At 37.6% G+C, this 22462-nt stretch overlaps 1 protein-coding gene across 3 annotated transcripts; it reads left to right on the forward strand.

Moving 5' to 3' along the window:
- Positions 1 to 2336: 2336 nt before the first annotated feature.
- Positions 2337 to 6686, forward strand: LOC112278002 (uncharacterized). 3 transcript variants are annotated; one of them, XM_090248133.1, is made up of 6 exons: positions 2337 to 2629; positions 3383 to 4094; positions 4198 to 4406; positions 4596 to 4659; positions 4852 to 6248; positions 6391 to 6686. In XM_090248133.1, exons 2-6 carry the CDS (start codon positions 3827 to 3829, stop codon positions 6592 to 6594), a joined length of 2142 nt encoding a protein of 713 aa, XP_090104259.1. In that variant the 5' UTR covers positions 2337 to 2629; positions 3383 to 3826; the 3' UTR covers positions 6595 to 6686. The 3 variants fall into 3 exon arrangements, with proteins under 3 accessions (XP_090104259.1, XP_024366717.1, XP_024366719.3); XM_024510949.3 differs by having other exon boundaries at positions 6457 to 6686; XM_024510951.3 differs by having other exon boundaries at positions 2458 to 2629; positions 3845 to 4094.
- Positions 6687 to 22462: the final 15776 nt, after the last annotated feature.

The raw sequence follows: 22462 nt of genomic DNA on the forward strand, positions 1-22462 counted from the left end.
AATGCAAGGATTCAATACCATGTAAAATCATATTTATAATCTATTATTTCATTTATATTTTTTAATATTTAAAATCTATTTAAAATAAAAAAGGTTGTAAAAAAAGAAAAAGAAAGTGAGATATCAAAATTTGGTCTTATGGCATGATCTTTCAAGACGGACATGAACAAGATTGGTCACCATTTCAAGCATCCCATCCCATTAATGGTCAAAACCCCGACACAAGGCTCTTTCACACAACATACATACATACATACATACCCCAACAAAGGTCGTAATAATACTAATACTAATAATAAAGCCTTCATCTCTTACCCCAATAGTGAGAGAGAGACAGAGGCAAGCAGCAGTGACGAAAAAGAGCAGAATTCCAATTGCAGTGGTCCAACACAATTCCCAAGTTCAGACACTCCACACACACACACACACACAAATTCCACTCACTCACTCACACAGTCTGACTGACTTATTCAATCCACCATCCAGCACCTCCATCCCCCACATAACTTGGTTAGCCAGAGAAAGCCCACTTCGCTTCACTTCACTTCATCACTTCCCAGCAAGGCCGGACACACACACATAGACAGACAGACAGTTTGGCAGAGGGGCTTGTCACGGTGAGACAGTGAAACCCACGAGGCTGGGCTCCTCCCTCCCCACTCCTCCCCGTCCCCAGTCCTTGCACAGCACAGCGTGGGCACAACCCAGCACGCAGGCAGGCAGGCAGGCAGGCAGGCAGGCAGCTTTGCTACTGCAAGAACGACAACAATGCATGGAGGAGGATGGCCAAGGAAGGAATGAATGGCCAAGGAATGGAGGTAAGAAAAAAAAAAAAAAAAAAAAAAAAAAAAAAGGAGTGAGAAAAGAGATAAGAGAGGAAGAGAGAGCAGTGCAGTGCAGTGGGCCCATGTGGGCAGGACCATGCTTGAGCCCTGCTGGCTCACCACGGCTTCACTTTGTTCATAGCCCCCACTCGGCTTTTTCTACAGCCAGGTCAGGGGAGCACAGCACAGCACTTCCCTAGCATAGCCTCTCTCACTGTGCTAGTAGACTAAAAAACTAGGCTCTAGACCATCCATGCCAGCACTACTCCTCTCCCTCCCTGCAGTTAGTCTTTCACTGGAACTACGACCACGAAGTTGTGATATTCTTCTATTGCTCGTAGAATAAATCCCCAACGTAAGGGTAGTAGGTAGAGTTTGGGTTCTCGGAAGGGAATCGGACGTAGAAAGGGAGGGGAAGCAGTACATTATTTGTTTGTTTGTTCGTTTATTTATTTATTTATTTATTATTTTTTCAGCTTTTTAGTTCAGGTTGGAGTTCAGGTTTTAGGCGTGAAGGCGCTTTCGGCAGTGGAGATGTAGGCAGTGCAAGCTTGTGATGGATGCCCGCGAACGGTCAGAGGGGAAGGGGAAGTTGGAAGGATGAGAGCCAAGCGCTTGGAAGAATGGGATTAGGCCGAGACTCGAAACCAGAGATTATGTGAAATCTTGCGACTAGTAGTTCTGGTGAAGGGATCAGAAAAGGGAAAATGGGTCGTCGCGAGGGTGGGGGCAGTGGGGAGGAGGGCTTTTTCTTCTTCTTCTTTTTTTCAATGTTTTTTTTGGTGCTTTGCCACGTAGGATGAAAGGTGAATAGTAGCTAAATAAAGAGGCGTGCGGAAATAAACGCCATGCAGTGAGAGAGCGTGTAAATGGCCATTCTAAGCACCTGCAGATTCCTATAATGAACTTGCATTCAATCTATAGACTGTCTGGGATTCTTCCAAATGGGTTTACTTTTCGGTGCGTGACGAGATGGGTACCACAGCCAGCAGCTGATCACAGCATGTGAGGCAAAGTGACTGTTAGAGAGAAGGGGTCCTCGTCTGGCTCTCCCTCCTTCCCTTTTCTCTCTGCGGCTAGCTAGTTTCCTGCTGCACCTGACTGCCAGGCTCGCGCTCTCAAGCTTCCCTGCCTGACAACACTCTTTTGGTTTGAGCCGCATCGCAACTGCCCGTTGGCGTGAAACCAGTCGATGGAACCGGCTTTTTCCACTGCGATCGTACCTGCTCCATGGTCCGATCGGTGCTGAGCGAGCGCAAGTCGCACAGAGGGACGGTACGCTAGTGGCGGGCCTGGTTTCAAACCCATCGTACCCGTCTAGAATCGGTGCGGAAAAGACTGGCCAGGGTCTCCACTCATCGTCTTTCTGCTGCTTCTTTGACTCGTGCCGGGGAGCCAGCTGGTTGCGGCAGACCAGCGTGATTGACTTGCGGGCGACGAGTGTGGTGGCATTTGTTACGATCGGAGCTTCGCCATTTCGGGGTCGTTCCTTTGACTCTCGGCCGCTTGTGTGGTGGTGGTGGTGGTGTGAGAGAGAGAGAGAGAGAGAGAGAGAGAGAAAAGCGCGCTCGTGTGTTCTGTAACTGGACCAGCGAGCCAAGTGTTTTGTTGAATTTCAGCTCTGTGGCTTCATTGCAGGATGGGTGAAGTGCTTCCTCGATCAACTCACTCTTACTCTCATCCCCCTCAAGCTGGCTTTTCCAGAATAGTCATCTGAAAGCTTTGAGGTGGCGGTGCAGTGAGAGAGAGAGATCCATATCTGGTGATTGCTCGTCGCGGGCATCGCGCATTGCAGCTAGCTTGTGGTAAGCCGATGAGCCTTCAGCAATTTGTTGAGTTTTCTGTCATGTTTGTTCACAGCTGCGTCCCCGTTGCAGGCGAGACTCTGAATAAACTCGACTGATCTGGGTTTCATCTTATTGCTCTATTTCCTGGTATCCACTCGTTGGTCGGTATCCATTGCTTCGACAATCTAACTAAGAGTCTCTAGGTGGTTGCTTGCGAAATGGCTGTATTTCTGTAAGATTTCGGCTAAGTTTTAGCTTCCTTCGAGGAATAGTACTTCTAATTCTACACTGAGCGGTGACTATAGAGTATGATGCGTCGAAGCCACTGTGAAGTGGACTAACTCTCTCCTGTGATGCTGCGAGTACTGCTCGGCAACACCGTATAGTTTATGAAGAAGTAGAGTTATGTTTTTACTAGAGTCTCCTGCTGCAGCTTCTAATTCCGATGTCACATACCCGGGTTTGCATTTTGGAGAGTTATCCAGAATAGTCTGTCTCGGATAGTCTAGAGATTGCACTGGAGCCAGAAGCTTGTTACCCTGTTTTAGGGCAGATCAAGAAGAAATCTAGAATGCTCAGTGTTTGTGGTCACTCAAAGCTTGAGGGCTTTCAGCGATTCCCAGACCTCTCACCTAACCTTTCTATCTTTAGCCTCTCGGGCTTTTTTAATCGCCTCGAAATGTGTATCCTTCCGCCACGATGTTGAACTGGAACATTTCACCTGCTTCCCACTCAGAACATGCTCAAGTCTGATAGTACTCTCCTTCGCAGAGATTGGCCGGTTGAAGATGTTGATGAAGAGCTTGAGGCGATGATGAATCGTCATCGCACTCTGTTTCACTGAATCACGAAGCAGATAGGGACATAGTTCAAGAATTATTCTCGAGGCCTTAGCTCAACTGCTGGATGTTGCTGAAGTTGGCATCAGTAGCAGCAAACAGAGCCTTTCAGTCGTAGCCGAATTTTGACTACTTCAATCCAGAGAAATTGGGGGGGGGGGTGGCAAGATTGTGTGGACACAACTTCGAAGGAGACTATCAAATCGCAGCCCTCATTGGTGACTTCTGAGCATGTTGACGAACTTCAATCATAAAAACCTCAAGAAATCTGCCTGATCAGTAGAAGTTGGTGCTACCAATCTAAACGGCCAACACTGTTGAGGGATCTTAATTTTGTGTGTTGCTGCCAATTGGGTGGCAATATTTAACGCTATCTATGGTCGCCTGCAACCAGACTGGAGATGGCGGGCGGACAGTACAGGCCGATCAGGTAAAAGCAGCTCCTGGTACTCTAGTACACGATGTGGAGACAGAGAGTCTTCCTTATCCGAAATCCAGAGCTGGTCACAGAGCTCTCGATTCTAAGTCTTGCAACCCCTGCTCCACTCCCGCCAGCTTCAAAGAGGGATACCATCACCGAGTAGGGAAGGACAGCCCCACTCAGCATATCCTTCTCGGCCGGCTCCAAAGCGAAGACGAATCAGGTACTGAGAATTGAATTTCACTTTTCCCGGAGCAAATCTTTGTATGCACAGAAAACAGTCGGTGTCTGTTTTCTTTAGCTTACAATTTGGGTTGCACATGAAGGTGAAAGTAGCCCTACATGCGTGATCAAAAATTCAGCCATGCGGAGCAACTCGAGCAGTTCAACGATGTCCACGATTTCCAAGGCATCTAGTGAACCTGGCAGAGGCCGAGAAGGAAGGTACAGAGGGACGAGGCGTGGTGGGATATCGACCCCAGACTATGACGACGAAGCCTCGCCTCGTGCATTTCCTGCATCGGAGCCACGCAAAGTAACGTACCTTCTGGGGCAGCAGCTCATTCGCAAACTCGGTGGCTTCCTCTTGTGAAATTTTTCTGTCCGCGCATTTGAGACATCTGTTGTCTCTCTAGTTAGTTTACTTTGTTAAGAACTGTGCGTCGTATTCACCTCGGAACACGATCCAGCGAAGTGATCAAATGAATGTCCTGATTGATTTCAGATTGGAGATACACGAAGACTTGAGAAATCTGGCTGCACCATCCCCACAAGGCCGATCCTGAAAGGTCATTTTCTGGAAGAATCAAAGCGTTTTGCAAGTTCTGTTATTGCCAGCATGTACACGCCATGGTCGATGTCGAGGCATGGCTAGACCTTGTGGTATCAGTGTGTCTCGAATTTGCTGCCATAGCGAAGTTTGTTGGGACGTAAAAGCAGGGACATGGAGGGCTGTAGTTTAATTCTGTAACGTCTTGCAGGAGCGCCGCTTCTCCGGCGAGTAGAGACCGATTCCAGCGCTGCCAAAGAGAACGGCTGGTCGATGGCCCACGATGATTTGCGAGGAGAAGCCAAGGAATCCCAAACGGCTCCCTTCAAATCCATCCAGTCTGCACTCGCGGACAAGACTGTGGAGCCGGGTGCGCGGAAGGTGAAGCGCGGTGGAATTCCCCTGACCAAAACGCCGCAATCCGCCAGCGTCATGAACGGATCCGCCGGGATTTTCAGCTTCAACGCAACTTACATGCCTCGAACTGGATACGACTCCAACTCCCTTCACGAGCTTGATGGAAAAGCGACAGAATCGGACAGCCTTACCCGCGTGCATGCGCACAAGACTCTCAGGATACCGCTCCTGAAGCCCACACCCTCCAAGTGGGACGACGCTGAGAAGTGGCTGTCGTGTGGTGACACGCCCGCGAAGACGACGACCACGACCACTCGTAGTACTAGTGGACCTCTGTTGGCTCAAATGGTTGCGAGCCAGGCCGGGATACTGATGCCGCGGCGAGGACCTCTTAGCTCGCAATTTGATCGGTATTACTCAGGTCCCTTAACAGGATTCGCATTCCAGCAAACCACTGGATTAACCGAAAATGTGGACGTTGCTGAGAAGAAGTCGTCGGCAAGGTCGCCAGGTGCAGGCGGCGTGCTGCTAGACTTCTCCCCGGACGAAAAGGAGAAACTAAACTTGTTGCTAAATCGGTACAGTTCCATGGAGGGCGGGGTTGAAGCGGCTAACAATGGAAGCGTCTCTCCAGAGTGCAATGGCAGCTTTCTGAAGCTGGCGCGGCGAGGGGCAAGACCAAAAGTGGAATCCCCACCCATAGACTCGGAGCTGAGAAATGAGTTCTCTCGCATTGCTGCGACACGGGACATGGGCACTGCGATGACACCAATCGTGTCGGTCGAGGCGTCTCGCACAGGTACCCCGATCAGATCCACCACTCCCGAGAAGAACCCAGTGAATAATATCCAAGCGGGGCCTACGATCATCGCCACTTGTAATGATGATGCGCATGGAGCAGCGACGGAAAACAAAGCTGCTGCTGCCGAGTCTCCGCGTGCGTGGAGTGAGAAAGAACTGCAAGAGAAAACGAGGCAGGAGATTTTAGCGCTGGGGACACAATTAGGGAAGGCTAACATCACTGCGTGGGCGAAAGGGGAAGAGAAAGATGTTGAAACCGTGCTCGAAGGTAACAAAGGTGCGCAAGAGTTGGAAAACCTGCAGAGGTCAGTCCTGGCAACTCGCGCTGCAGCGTGGGAGGAGGCAGAGAAGGCGAAGTATATGTCTAGATTCCAGCAGGACGAGGCCAAGATACGGGCCTGGGAGGAACATGAGAAGGCCAAGGCGGAAGCTGAAATGCGCAGAGTCGAGGTAAGATTTGAATATCACCTTCTGGTGTGTGAGTTGGTCGATCATTGTCTACTCTTTTTTTAATAGTTGCTGAGGATTAATAGATATATAGAGAGATAGATAGATAGATAGATTGATTGATTCATTGGTATGCGAGTTGCAGGTCAAGGTAGAGCACATGAAGGCTCATGCTCTGGAGAAACTAACAAACAAGCTTGCCATGGCGCAGCGTCAAGCTGTGGAGCTCAGAACCGCAGCCGAGGCACGTCGAGCCAAGGCAGCTAACAGAGCAGCAAGGAAAGCAGAAGCTATGAAGACTCACGGCAAATTCATCAACCTTCTCTTCTTATCTTATCTTTGCACGTAGCCGAATAAGTCACCTATCTCTTGGACTCTCAAAAGTTTTGATTCTTGTAAAATACGAGAAGCGTGTACATGCCCAGACCAGATTTGGCACAACCCCCACCTGAAATACCCGCTATCAATTGTTCCAGAGTTATGAACAACACCCAACTCCTCTCGATTCTCACTTTCGCAACGCTTTTTTCTACAAGCCTTTTGGCGATGAACGAAACTCAACGCAACTCAACCTTGTGTGTCAGTCATCTATCGACCCCCATCTAGTGAGCGATAACGAATCACACCCACACACTCAAGCTCTGCACGGAAATTTCAGAAACCCGCCTGCAGCTACCGATATCCGATTAATGAAACTAGCCTCGTAACGAGTGCAGATTAGCCGCCGTGATAGGTAAATAGTCCACTTCAATCAGACGTGATCCAGATTGGATCCAGCTTTGTACCTATCATATTCTAGTCCCAGGCGGCTATGGAGTCTTACTCTCGTGGTCTATTCGTAGTACGGATTCGTAGAATCATACTATAGTCCCAAGTGACTGCGAAGTCTCTGCTTCATGTACTTATGTTCCTGGAAGGTAGAACCGGCTATACATTAATATCTAATTTCGGGTGACCATACAATCTTAATATCATGTTCTAAATCCAAGTTATTGCGAAGTTTTAGTATCATGTTGCAAACACTGTCTTGGTATTATGTTTTGTGCAAAGATTTAGTATCTTGTCTTAGTCATGTGTAACTTACTTGCGGCAGTGCCACCACTTCTATGATGATAAAAAGATGAATTGTATTTTAATGTTGCTTGAATTCTGGAAGATTAAAGAGTCTTATTTGCAGCTATGCTATGCGCTTAGGATATATGAGTTGTTAATCACTAAACTAGCTTATAATAGTGCGGTGTACAATGGTTTCATATGTATGATTTAAGACTAGAAATTCAAGGTATTTAATTATTGTGATATGTATTTACAAATATATATTAGGTTTATTAAGACCAAGAGATGAGAGTTTCTTATTAAACCTAATATATATTTGTAAATACATATATTAGGATTGCTACAATTGGTACCTCTGAAATTCTGGTTTTTGATATTATTCTTTATTAGGATTTTTTTTATAAAAAAAAAATTATTATTTTTCCTTTCAAAAATAACAAAAAAAAAGTTTGGTGTTTTCTTTTTTAATATTTTATTTTAGATAAAGCAAAAAATTTATGTGAAAAAATTAATTTGTTGATCAAATTGAATATGATAAAATTATTTGATTACTTAACATCAATAAAAAATATTACATATCAATAAAAGTTTAAAGCTAAGTTAAAGTATATGATAAAAACATGGAGTTTTGAGCCCCTGCTAATAAAAGAAACATAGAAAATTATCAATCACTATCTTGATTTATTATTTTTTATCACACATGCATTGCTGAGAAATCTAGTCGATCTTCTCCATCCCAAAAATATACGTCATTAGCAATACCCTTTTACTGCATGTTTTTAAATTATATACTATAAGTACATTAAAGAATCACTTTAAATAGTTTAAACCTTTGCAAATTGATGTTTCAAAAAAATTTTTAAAAAGAAAAAAGTATTGATACTCAAAAGTATGGTTTTATTTAAAGAAACCAAAATATTAAGAAAAAAGTTTATCAAAAAACTTACAAATAATATTTTTAAAATGGAAATAAAAAAATAACACTCTTAATAAACAAAGATTATTTTTTAAAAAAGCTTGAATTGTAATAATACTTACTTTAAAAAATAAATTTTATAATAAAATATTCACTTTAAAGATTAAAATATATCATCTATCTATTATATTTTTAATTAATAAATATTTTTTTAAAAATAAAATAGGTTAAAAGAGAAGTAAAGAAAAGAAAATATATGCCATTTTTGCATTCATACTAGTATACTACATATCACTAATAACTATATTACATAATGCTATTCTAGTAGGTGTCTTAGGATCACTTTATATCTAGGGACCTTCTTTAAATGGCCATGGTTCGAAAGTCTTACCAAGGTCATCTACTCAGTGAAGAAAAGTCTTCTTATAGTCCAAAAGCCCTACAAGGAAAAAAATAATAAAAAATGAGGTGGAATGTAATAATTTCCTACATGGCATTTAAAAGATTTAGTTTTGAGAGAAATTCAAGAAAATCTTGTCAATAAAATGCTTTAAAAAACCATATAAAATCATTTAAAAAATAATTTCCATATTTTTTGGATCAAGACATGGACTGAAAATAATAAATCAAGGAATGGTTTTCATGATAATTGTAACAAAACTACACCCTTTTAAATAGTATCTGAGATCCCTTGGCCAAACTGTCATATGGAGACATCCATCTGTTCCCATCATCTCACAATTCATTATGTGTAACATCGTGATAAGCAAAGAAACAAAAAAACACATTTGGCAGTATAATAAATAATAAAAGACGATACCATCCAGTGCGAAAATACAATAATATATATATATATATATATATGTATATATATACATATCTATAAAATTAGTGATTCCAAGCCCGCTGCCAAGGCCCTCGTCTCATGGTGGCGACGCCGCGGCCGTCACGCATAGCGTCATCAATTCCTCCGAATGTTGTCATTCACGCGCCGCGTTTGCCGTATTGAACAACGTTGTGAACTGTCTTGTCTTAGTTTGCAGTCAATGAGAGAAGAAAACAGAATGTTTCGACCATTAATGCAGAATCCGATTGTCTGACTGGTTGATGAAGGGCTGCGTCGCGAGCAAGCTGTTTGGTTTTTTGTTTTTTTTGTTGTAATGAGGCCTGCCAGCGACGTTCGCGACTGCGTGGAGTTGTGGGAGGGATTGGATTGAGGTGACCATAGACAGGGACACCCCATCATTGTCACATGCTGTAGAAGGAACGGTTAGTTCCAGACCTCGGACCAGGTTCTGGCTAATGACTCGACAACGCCCTCCTTCTGATTGCACACAGAATAGCGCTATTACACGTTACATCGCCTGCATCACGTCAGCAACGCCAAGCTGAGTCTGCAATCTGAGATTGCAGCATCAAATTCTGTTTCTAATGTGTCCACAGAGGGTGCTGACAGAACATGGCTTTTCTTCTCCCATTTTCTGCTTCTCCACTACCAGATGAAATGGTTGGAAAATTTTGGCGACACAGTTGGAGAGTGGAAGAGGATGAAGAGCGAGTGGACGCTCAGTTCATAGCAGCTTCACATTTTAGTTTCGAAACTTCAGCGTCCACATACTCAGCGAATAGTACTCTCTATCTGATCAGTTCAACATACTATTTTGACACGTTTAAGTGCAAAAAACTTGTTCAGGCATGAGTCTCAATTGTAATATGGCGATTAGAGGCAGTTGCGAGGCTAGTAAAGGACAAGAATTAGTAATGTTGATGAAAAAGTGGCACTGAATGTGTATCTGTGAGAAAATTGACTGAAGAAACATTGCTCCAAGAATGGTTGGAAAAGGACCCTCTCATTATCAAAGTACTCGATTCAAGCAATTTTGAAGCCTCGAGGGTATCGAACATGCATTATCTTCCTCCAAGACAATCATCCCACTCAATGATTACCGCGAGATTGGTAATCTCGTGACCTAGCTCTCGTTCCAACTAATGTGGGTCGCAGCTGTAAACTAGGTTTGCCTTGATCTGACGACAGGGATGAGCAGAATCCCCATCAAGAAGCACCCGCCGTGGTTGACATCGGAGAAACTAGGGTTCAACATTGCGACTTTAGCTAGGTGCCGTGTGTTACACATTGCGAGGCTTCATGGAAAAATGACCTGCGACCTGTTGCTATTGTGCAATGGATTAGGGCCCGAGGGTACCATCCGCTCAGACTGGAACGGCGTAGGTTTCCTTTGTGGCAGTCGGTAGTTGACAAGAATTTCACGAGTTCGTAATCCTTCTACAACGTCGAGCATGCTCGACGTCGACTTCGCAACTTCCTTCTTCATGCACGTGAGTTGCGCGTCACAAACAAGGTCATCGTCTTGTTGGACAAGCCTACGAAACCGACCTCGTCGACCGACTAGGACATTCCAGCTTTGCTCCACATCCGACCGCCCTACCAATGCCTATATTCCACGTCGGTAGCGTTGATCCAAATCAGCAAACTTAGCATTATTTTTCAATTTCTTTCGACAGGTTGAAAATTTCTGACTCCGTTGTGGAGTCTAAATATGAATAATTCATCCTTGAACTCAAACTAAAATTTACAACGATCAGGCGTTTCTGTGCAGATTAAGAACCAGTGTGCGGCTATTCGAACTGAATGCTCTCGGCAACGGTCAGAAGTCTCACATTACGTGGATTTAGATTCTTGATCGAAGCCTCAGAAGCTTCCAAGTGTCGCGAGTTGTTGATGTAAAATCCTGCCGAACGTGCCCATCAATCAAAACCACAAGAAATCACCTCAGAAGAAGCACTTAAGAAGATTACAAATCTCCAACTTGGCCGCAATCACCACACAACCTGCAACATCATCTATAACCAGAGCTCAAGAGGTCAAGAGCTAACACAAGTTACTACAAGAATGCGTAATACACAAATCGCCTCCGAAAAGATCTAACATCATATCCTTGCACTTCTGAACAGTCTAACATGTTCATTGACCTCGTAATGAATAATTCCACTTGGCCATGTTGGGTGTTCGTATACGTCTTTTCGTCATCATTTATGAATTTCTTAAACAACCCATCGTTACTGTTCCATGAATAATCTTGCAATTTAAAATCGCACCAATCACGCTGTCTCTCGTAAGCTCTTCTAATTGAAAAGCACATTAACTACATGGGTACACGTCGGTTTGCGTGCTAGTGCAAGGGAGCGAGAGAGAGGGAAGAATTCCAGAAATGCGAGAGTGAAGGGAATATTTACCTGCCGGAGGTTCAGGAAGAGACCGGCTAGAGACATGAAGTGATGCCAGCGCAATCAGCAGCACCATAGCAAAGCTCCAGCAGACCGCCATTACAGTGCTCCTCTGTCACCAGCCACAGCGACGTCCTCGGAGTTGCAAAAAGAAAGGCAGTATTACAGAGGGACATGAACAAAAGTGGGTTCAATTCTGAGGTGGGAGCTCGAAGACCTTCACCTGTCGTCTGCCTTCGGATTCACCCTGTTCTTAAATACCCAGAAATCGAGCTCTAGACGGAAATTCACAACGGAGCTCGGACATTCAGAAGTATATCCAGGAAGAGATAGATTAGCAGGTCAGAGCAGTGCTTATCTGAGACACGTTCGTCGAAGATAATTCTTGCCACACAATCGAGATCCAAGCAGAGAGATTAGATGTCAGAGACTTCATTACACATCTTAGAGAAGGGGTGCTCACCGCAACCATACTGAAATCTTCTTCAGATAGTCATCGCTGTGTCATCGTCGAAGCCTCAAGATGTGGCCATCACCTCAGGAGCTATGTCACACTAGCTCGTTCGGCATTTCCCAGAGCTTGAAAAAGCATTCGTGACGTCGAACCCACATGCAGTTGTGTGGTGCACACAGTGATCCTCCGATTCCCAAGCACCCTGAAACAACTGCCAATCCAATGCGACACAAGCCTGGTTTGTGCTTCACGAGCTCACCAATCCAGCTTCCAAGGCACAATCCATTGGCTCTGATCAGCGGTTGCTAACACTGACAGTTACTTTAAGAGGTTTCTTGCAGCGGTGGTAAGTAAATGAGACGATCTGATTTTGAGATTGTCGGTCCAATACACGACGTGGTCGACTCACACAAGACTCACTGCAGCGGCTCGCACGAGCATTCTCATCTCCGACACATTGGAAATTCGATCGCGTAGTTTTATTTACTTCCTCCAGCGCTTCAATTGCTACGGATCTGCGAGCGCCAGAGACGTCGGCCGCACTTGACGGATGGCCTGCAGCTACGCGAAGTGAAAACGCGGCGTGAGTAGCGCCTTCTTGAGTATTGCGGCAGACGAGGACTTGGTTGCGGTATTCATCATCCCTGTGAGAGTATTAATGCTCCCGGCAATATATCAAAGAAGATCGTCGCTCAGATCACATTGCATTGCGGCATTGAACCTGGTTACGGCATCCCCCACTTTGAAGCAACTAGATACCACCACCACCACCGCCCCTGGTCGGCTGGAGTAACGAACACGGTGGGGTCACACCGTGATTCAGTTAAGGTAGCCTCTGCCACACACTACATCGCCAGCCCTCAGCGCTTCACTCTCACGCAACCCGGAGCTCCAAACATGAACTCCAACTCTCGCTCATCACCCTCATCATGTCCGGGATTGCATTCGTGCCCCGCACCGTCTCTGAAATTTATTCGCGATCTCCCTCTCACTCTGGTTCAGAAATTAAAGCGCAAGCAACACAATCAATCTAATCGGACGAACCAGTTTTCTTCAATACAAGCGGTGAGTTAGAAACTATGAAGGTTCGAAACGGGCGCGATGGACTGTGGCCGGCCACCTACACAACAACTGATCTCTCTATCCAACTCACTGAGCAGTTACCGATCAGGCGAAGAACTTAATGCGAAACATGTGTGAGCATCTGCAGCCTCTCTAAGTTTCTTGATGGTGTTGGGAATTCGTGAAGCACCGTGCGTCCTCCGCAAGTGCTTTTATTAAATACGTCTCTTGGCAAACGGCGGCGACAGTACACGTCCCCAACCGCTTTCATGATCCACAAGCGAGACTCTCACTTTGAATCTTCCTCTCCCTGCTACAGACTGTGGCTTTACCAACAGACCTTCAGCTTCTCACAGATTCTTATCCAACACGACGCAACACCCTCACGCTTGCTCGCGACCTACTCCCACTCACAGACCCAATTGCAGGTTGTGGATTCCTCCCCTGCGAGCTCAGGATCTGTATCCATCGAGAAAACTGAGTCGCAATTCTTCAGCCAAATGCGTCACGACGGTGCGTGTCTCTTGGTAGATGACACAACAACCAGAATTCTAGCCACCGTCATTCTCTCTCACTTCACATCTCTCGCAGGCACTTCTCGTCAACCTGCGGAAACAACCAGAACCACAATGTTCTACATCTGATCTTCTACTAAACATCAGCAGATAAATCCAAACAATCTGCACTCCCAACGCTCCGTTCAGAAGCCAGTCGAAACATGTTTCACAAAACCAGCTCCGCACAGAATTCGACTTCTGAGTTGCAGTGACGAGCTCTTATATCACCACTTACCGCTCCGGAGACTGTGGTCTCGTGTCTTGCAGTGCTTGTTGGTGTTGTTTTGTAGCAGTTTTGTTGTTGTTGTTGTTGTTATTAGTGTAGTACTGGTCTGATTCGTGGCGGCCACTTTGAGAGGCCTCTGTGGAGGGGTACCCACAGTGCAAGGCCTGATCTAGCCCCACGCCATCGCTTCAACGCTTCAGAAACTCCGCTGCACTGTTCCCGCAGTTGCTGTACCCCACACACCCTCTCTCTCACCATTGTCTTGATCAGCTTCTCTGTAGCATAACATGCATGGTCTTGTGAGTTTTCCTGCTCCTTCTTCACTGTTTTGTGCCCCCAATAACTCTCACTCATTCTTGCCATTTTTTACAGCCACATGCATACACATTGTGTTTCTCAAACTTGTTCATCAAATGATGTGAGACAGTAGACCATGGTCACTAGCTGGTAGGGCTGGTGCTACTGGCACACTTTGAAGTGATATTAGCTATTAGCAGTACACAACAAGTTTGCTGATTGATAGTGTCTGTGTAGCCACTTGCACTTGATATCAAGTTCTAACTTTTTTCTCATAATTCTTGCCTAACTCTTGGGTTTAGGCCACCCTCGGTTTTTGGCCAAGGTCTTCTTGGCCTTTGCTGTTTTTAGACCTTATGGGCTCTGCTCCCCTTGGTTCTAAGTGCTGATTTTAGCGGGAGGGTGCATGGAAAGACAAATACATATGTATGCATACATACATATAGATAATATTTGTTCAAATTGCCTGACATTCATTAATGGGTGAAGAAAACAATTACCAAGGTATGAATTGGGCACCTAATTTGACGTGGCCATGTTCTTCTCAATGTGATATATTTAATTGTTTTTAGTTACATTGAATGATGTTGATAAAGCTTGAAGTTAATAGAAATATGTTAAATTACTTTTAATCTAAAATTGTGAATTTAATTTTAATTAATATTATAAAAAATATTAGTGTAATTTACTACAAAACAATTAAAAAGAATAAGATTACTAGATTCTCTAGACTTGGTAAAAAATTGAAAAGAATATTATTCTTCAAACATGTTGGATTGGAAAAAAAGAACACCTAATAAATATTATAAAATACATGAATTCTTATATGCTATTCTATTTATAAAGAAAATTATTGATGAAGATAGATTTTTTGATGCTATCAATAATAATAGGTAGGAATATATATAATCATCTTAAAATAATAATATATAATAATATATAATAATTCTAAAATCTAAAGCTTTGATTGATACAAATAACATAAAATTTTAGAAAGTTTGGCATTGATAGTAGATAAAGTAGAAAAAAATGGTTTCTTATTTGATTTTAATTATTATTATTAATAATGATATATATTTTTTATACCATCAAATTAATTTAATTATATACTACTATCAAAATTATATATATATATATATATATATATATATAGGTATGACTTATTATATCATTATATTTTAAGCTTTATTAATATAAAAAAAAATCATCATAAGACTCATACAATAAATACATTGAAAAATTAGTATGAATAATAATGAACTTGTAAATTTAAATCTTATGTATATATATATATATATATATATATATTAAATTATTTATAAATGATAAGATTTTATAGTAAAAATAAAAGATAAAGATTAAGTCACATATTATGATTATTTAAAGATAAATGATGATATAAATATTGGTAAAAATAATTGTACAAGGTATTGTGTCAAAGACACTATTTTAATTCCATTTATATTGGTATGTGGATAAAAGAATAATTTTAAATAAAAAAGAAAAAAACCAGTGTTAAGAAATTATATCTATAAAAATATACATGTGAATATATATTTTGTATATACCATTCTTTGAGTAGAAAAAAAAAGAATATATCTTTGAAATAATAGTAAAATTTATTGTAGGACAATACTTGGTATTATTATATATAAGATAGGTGTCTTTAAAAAAATTGTGTAATTTATTCTTTATTTATTAATTTTTACTAGAATTCATATGTTTATTTAATAATCTTAAAAAAGAGTTTAATATTATCAAAATTTTATTTAAATTTTATTTAATTTTTTCCTAATAATTTTATAGTAGCATAGATTATTAAAAATAATAAACAAAGCTACTTATATAATTTTTTTGTTCAATGAAATCAAAGAAAAATAAAATTATCAAATCCAATGAGATCAATAGATGGATGATGATAGATAACCGACAAAGTTTCATTCATCCTAACAATGGAGAATTGGTTCCTATAATAGAATCATTCTACTTAGTCACAAAGTCCATGCTTTATTCAATTAAAAAAAAATCTAATTAGATCATAATTTGATGCTTATGTATATTGCCTTATATAAAATATTTTTTCTTTAATCTTCCATATTAATATAAATTATATGTGATTATTATAGTATTTTAAGAATAAAAACAATTAATATATCTTTCTATATATTGTTATTCATATGAAATATTTTTTATTAATTTAAATTTATATTATACTAAAAATTATTACTTTTATCAGATTTTTGCTATATGTGAATTAAATAATATATACCTATCAATAAAGATCTATTATATAATTTATGTTTTAAAAACTATTCTATTTGTTATTATTAATTAGGATTTTTAACTTTAATAAAATTTTCATGTATTAAAATATTCATTTGTCCACATTATATATTTTTTTTTTTATATTTACATAGTATACAACATGATTAAGAAGAAAAAATGTTTTTTTAAAAAATTTCTTATTTTTTTTTGGGGTTCACATTGACCACTTCTATATTAATCAAGAGCTCCTACTACTTTGAGGATACACATAGACTATGGCCACAAGTAGCATACATCTTCAATCATTTAGCAACATTCTTGACAATCCAATTCAAAACATTGTAATATAAAAAGCAATCACAATTTGATAGACAACTTTTTTACGATCCATAGGCTAGAGTCCGATTCATCCATGCTTGGTATGATGTATTCTTAAACATAGTATTAGGTACCTATTGCAAAAAAATTGTGACAATCCTTGAGTATGTTTGGCAAGTAAGCAATTTAATTTGAAAAGAAAAGAAGACAAAGAATAAATGAATCTATTAAAAATAATTTAGAAAATTAGATAAATCTAAGAAAGCAATACAAATCAATTAGTTGGATAGCCAAACATGAATGAGACTCAAATAAGTACAATATCTCATAGACAAGATTTACATTTCGAAATTAAAAGCTACTGAAAATTCTACAGTAGCAAAGTAGTCCCGTATAGACAATCAGTGTTCAAAAGATTTCTTTAAGTTTCACATTAATAAGTATAAGTGCTTAAATATATAGAGCTCATTAACAAAGGCTATAGTCCAACAACGTTAATGGAAATTTTTACTTACATATATCAATTCTACAAAATTCTCTATAATACCAATAATACCAAGGTCAAAAATATCCAAACAATAGAAATATATGCCTAAATAGTATTTCAATCAAAATCATAAGAGAATAAAATAATAACCTTATAATAGTAGTTACAATGATAGAATTTTATTAGATAATGAAAGATCTATTCAAATACAAAACAATGAAAGATGATATGATTATAATTGAGTTCTTCACCAAAATATAGCATATAATTGAATGGAATCTTATGGAGGGCTTTAATAAAGCCTTCAAAAATGGATACTTTCATGATGTTATCAACCAAGGCTTCATCAATGTAATCTCTATAGACGAAGCAATAATAAACATCTACAATTACTAATCCATTATTATTCTTTTAACAATCTACAGATTGATAATAAAGATACTTGTCAACAACCTTTAATCACTTTTCTTGAATTATATATATTCAATCAAAATAGGCTTTGTAAAAGTCCAATATATTTTGGAGAATGTGCTACTAGCTGAGGAATCAATTTATTGAACTGAAAAAATAATCAAGACTTAATGATTTTCTTCTTTAATTTTTAAAAAGCTTATAATAGAATTAATTGGATATTCTTTTAATAGATAATATATAAATTTAGATTCTTTGGAAATAGATAAAGTAGAGTGCAACATTCTACCAAAGTATCTAATCTATGGTCATAGTAAATAGGTATAAGAATAATAAGTTTATACTTGAATGCTTAGTAAGGAAAGATGGTCCCTTATACCATATATGTATTTATTTATCCTGGACGTATTATCCTACATGATAAATAACTTGACATACAATATAGAGAATTTAGAACTATCAAATAATACTACAGTTAGGAATCAATGTTTTGTAAATGACACAATATTGTACCTTTGCAGAACCCTCAAGAATCTTCATTGCAACTTTGAAGTCTTAGAACTCTTTTTCTCCTTCAAAATCAAGGATTTTTACAATATCAATATAATTAATACTTTTCACAATTCTAGCACTTTTGGTTAATTTACAAAATATTATCCAAAGTATGGCTTTTGATAGCAAAAGGTCTTTCCATCAAAAAATGGCAAACGAAAATTAACCAACTTGGGCACTACAATTTGTCCTTGGATCAACAACATGAGATGAAAAAAATACACTTTTTTTAGCTATTTTCATATCATCATTATATAAAGTAAGTATACAATAATATGTCAAATAATAGAATCAGAACATATACATTCACCTCAGATATGGCCTTCTATGAGAACCTTTCTACATCATCTACCTAAAGCTAATAAGATAATTTTACTCTACAAAATGCCAAAAGCTTGTATTCAATCTTCAAGAATATTCTATAGAATATTTTTCTATGGACTATCTTGTATTACACATGATGTCAAAAGTGTGAGCATAACTTCATGAAAGGTCTCTTCTACTTTGAAATTGCATGTATAAAGTATAAAAAACTAGAATACAAGTAAAGATAGGAATATGGATGAAACTCTTAAAAGTCAAAAATCAAAGAGTATTATTAAACCATGCTACAATAGAAGCAAAATTCTTCACTATATGGATATAAGCTGACATATTCTATTTAGAAAAAATACACCTTAATTGAAAGTCCCTCCTCCATTGAGACTTCTTATTATCGACATATATATTTATTCTAATATTTATTTATATTATTAAATAGAAATAGATAAAATTATATTTATTTCAATATATTTTTTTAGATAAGCTTTTTAAAAGCTTTATAGATGCTACTTTGACTTTATATTTATTTATAGTTGATTGATAGGTTAGAAACTTGATCAAAAAAATAACCACGTATTGATAGTTTGTAAAATAAGCTAACTATGTAGCAAACATATAAAAAACTTGTCTTGCAAGTTAAGATATATGTCTTGCAAAGTCCACATATTTTAGAGATCCTATAGGATATTACTATGTAGCTCCTAATTAAGAATATATATATAGAGGCAAGAGTAAAGCCTTCTTCACTCTTGTTAATGCTTTTTTAGTCTTTAGTCTTGTTTCAAGACTTTTGAGTTTTCTTGTTTTTGGCTATAGCCATTCTAGTTTAATACTATATTATCTTTGAATGACTTTTTAGTTCTTTTGAGTGATATAAGAGTATATTGAGGATTTCTTTTTTTGAGCTTCATGTCTTTAACAGTTTGAAAAGAGTGCTATATTATTGTTCTTGTCTTGTTTTAGAAGTGAGTGGATTATTTTACTTCTATTGTTGTATTTTGAAAGTTATAAATTACCTATCTTTAAACAAACTATTGAGTTTTTTTACACCAATTTTTTTCCTTAAAGAAAGTGGATTATTCCTCTTTGTAGAAATTTTTATTCAATATTAGAGATTACAGACCACCTTCTTTTAATTTGACTTATAGATTTTTTAAGTTATTTGAAATCGAAGAAAAAATCATAGATGTTATATTTACTAGAAGTAAAAATAAATTTGCAACTACTATAAATCTTTACAAATTAGTCAAAACTTTTAGAATAGAACTTTTATGCATTATCAATGCCAATCTTAGAAATATTAATCTTATGCTTCTAGAAGAAGTTTAAAATCTACAACAAGAAGTTATATAGTTGAAAGAAATAAATAAATGGACCTCACAATCAGATTTTAGAATTTTTGCTTCTATAAATATGACAAAAAAATAAATTAGTATGATAGATAAGTTTGATGGAATAAGATCAAAATTTTGAGGATTTTTGCAATAAGTTAAGATCTATTTAAAGTTGCATTTCTTCCAATATCCTAATAGATTTACTCAAGTTGGATTCATAGTTACACTTCTATTTAGAAATACTTTCTTTTGGTTTTCATCTTTAATAGAAAAGGATTTGTAATTCTTTTATGATTTGAGTTCATTCTTAGAAGTATTTACAGCTACATTTGGAAAAAAATTGAAAAGGTTAGCAGAGACCAAACTCTTATCTTTACGGCAAAGATCACAATCAACTATTGTATATGCTGTTGAATTCTAAAATATTGCTTGCAATGTGGATTAGAATCACAAAGTCCTATTCAATCAATTTTAATATGGATTGAAGAATAATGTCAGAGATTTATTATTGACAAAGCCGAGAGCAAAAACCTTGAATTTTTTTTATTTTTCAAGCTATTGCATGTGACAATTGATTATTTGAGAGGTGCCAAGAACAAAGACTTGGCTACAAAGAAATTAATCAAGTAATGATGAAATTTTTTAATTTTTCAAAAACTTACTCATCAAGGCTGGAAGTAATGAAAATTGCTATAATACGTTTTAAATCCCTTATAGAGTAGAAAAAAATTTAATATTTCTAAGAAGGTTTATACTTATATTGTAGAGAAACTAAGCATACTACTCAATATTGTCCAAAGAAGTAACTTAATCACAAAATGAGGAACACAATTACTAAAGAAGAAAATTTTGTCAAAAAATGAATTTCTCTAGTTACAATTAAGACCATGCAGTTGGAATCATATGCAACACCTAGTAAAAGTCTGATTTTTCTTTAGATCCCTCACCTTATTTTATAATAGATATATGTTTAGGACCTAAAAATCACAAAGTCTTTGCATTATTAGATTCATGAGCCTCAACCTATTTTTATTGACAAAGACTTTGTCAAAAAATAGGAAATATCTTTAGTCAAGAAAATTAAATCCATACATATAGAAGTCATAGATAGTCGTTTGTTGTCTTTTGGAGACATTATTTATGAGATTGTTCTTTTAGATATAGCAATTAAAGATCATAATAGTGTAGTAATATTTAATATAATAAGATTTCTTTGCAATCTAGTTATTCTAAGATTATTGTCGTTAAAAAAATATAATTCTTAAATAGATTAGATTTCTTGTAACATTAATTTTTCTTGTATTTTAATTCAAAATTTTGATAGTGAAGTAAAAATAGATAAGCCTAGTATATCCAAATCATTATTGATAGATGTAAGAGCTTTTATGCATGCAACAAAAAAAAGATCATCTTTTGTTATATATGCCACATCCATTTCTAATGGTAGAAAGATATCAAGTAATATTCCTAGCTAGTATTAAAAAAGACGTTTTTGAAATAAAAAATATAGATATTCTTTCAAAGCATTGATTATATAATTATACAATTGATCTACAAGAAAGAGCTCAACCACTATTTGAATTAATCTATAGCTTATTGTAAAATGAGTTGGATGCACTAAAGAAGTATATTGACAAGAACTTGGCTAAGAACTTCATACTCCAGTTGAAATCTCTAGTAGAAACTCCTATCTTATTAGTAAGAAAAAAAGATGGATCTTTATAGATGTGCATAGACTATGAAGGACTTAATAAGTTCACTATCAAGAATAGGTATCTCCTATCTTTGATTTTAAGACTTCTTATCTAATTCAATTAAGAAAAGATCTATACAAAAATAGATCTATGAGGAGTATATAACCTAGTTTGTATTAAAAAAAGAGATGAATGAAAGTCTACTTTTTGAACTAGATATGGATATTTTGAATATAATTTTATTTCTTTTGGATTCACAAATGTACCAATTACTTTTCAACATTTTATGAATGATGTCTTTTGCTAGTTTCTTAATGATTTTGTTGTCTATTATTTAGACGACATTCTAATCTACTCTAAGAACATAGAAGAACATGAACTTCATATTTGTCATTGTCATGATATAACATGACTAATGAATGAAAGAAAAAAGAAAAAAAATGTATTATAAAAGATCTTATTTTAAAATATTATAAAAAATTATCTTAAAAAATAGGTAATAGTCAAAAAGATAGTAAAACTAAAAGATATTATTGCTGTCTTTTTACAAAATAGACTTCTACTTACTTTGTAGGACCATAAATAAAATAAAAAAGTAGATTAAAAAATAAAGTAATATAGGCATGTGCAAAAAAAATTTAAGAGTGGATATTAGCAAAATTTACTTCAAGAAGGTAAGAATTAATATGTAGAGAGGATCAATTGTCAACCTAAGTCAAAATTAGACCCTAAGATTCAAAAACATACATCTATGGTGTCTCCAAGGTTCTTTGGGAGATCAAAGAGTAGGATTTAAGAGTAAACTTATAAAGAGATTTTTGAGCATTAATTTTATATCAATCAAGTTGATATTCAATTTTGAAAGAATTTTTAAAATTAATAATATTAGTGATTGATTTAGATTTTGAAAAATAAAACTATGTTTACACATTTGAGGGTTTCTTGAGTTTTGTGGTATATATATGAATAAATTTTGGATATGATATAAGTGTACTAGTTGTAAATGTGTATGCAAAATTTG

Source organism: Physcomitrium patens, chromosome 26, assembly GCF_059467195.1.
Source record: "Physcomitrium patens ecotype Gransden chromosome 26, ASM5946719v1, whole genome shotgun sequence".
In the NCBI taxonomy this organism is placed as follows: domain Eukaryota; kingdom Viridiplantae; phylum Streptophyta; class Bryopsida; order Funariales; family Funariaceae; genus Physcomitrium; species Physcomitrium patens.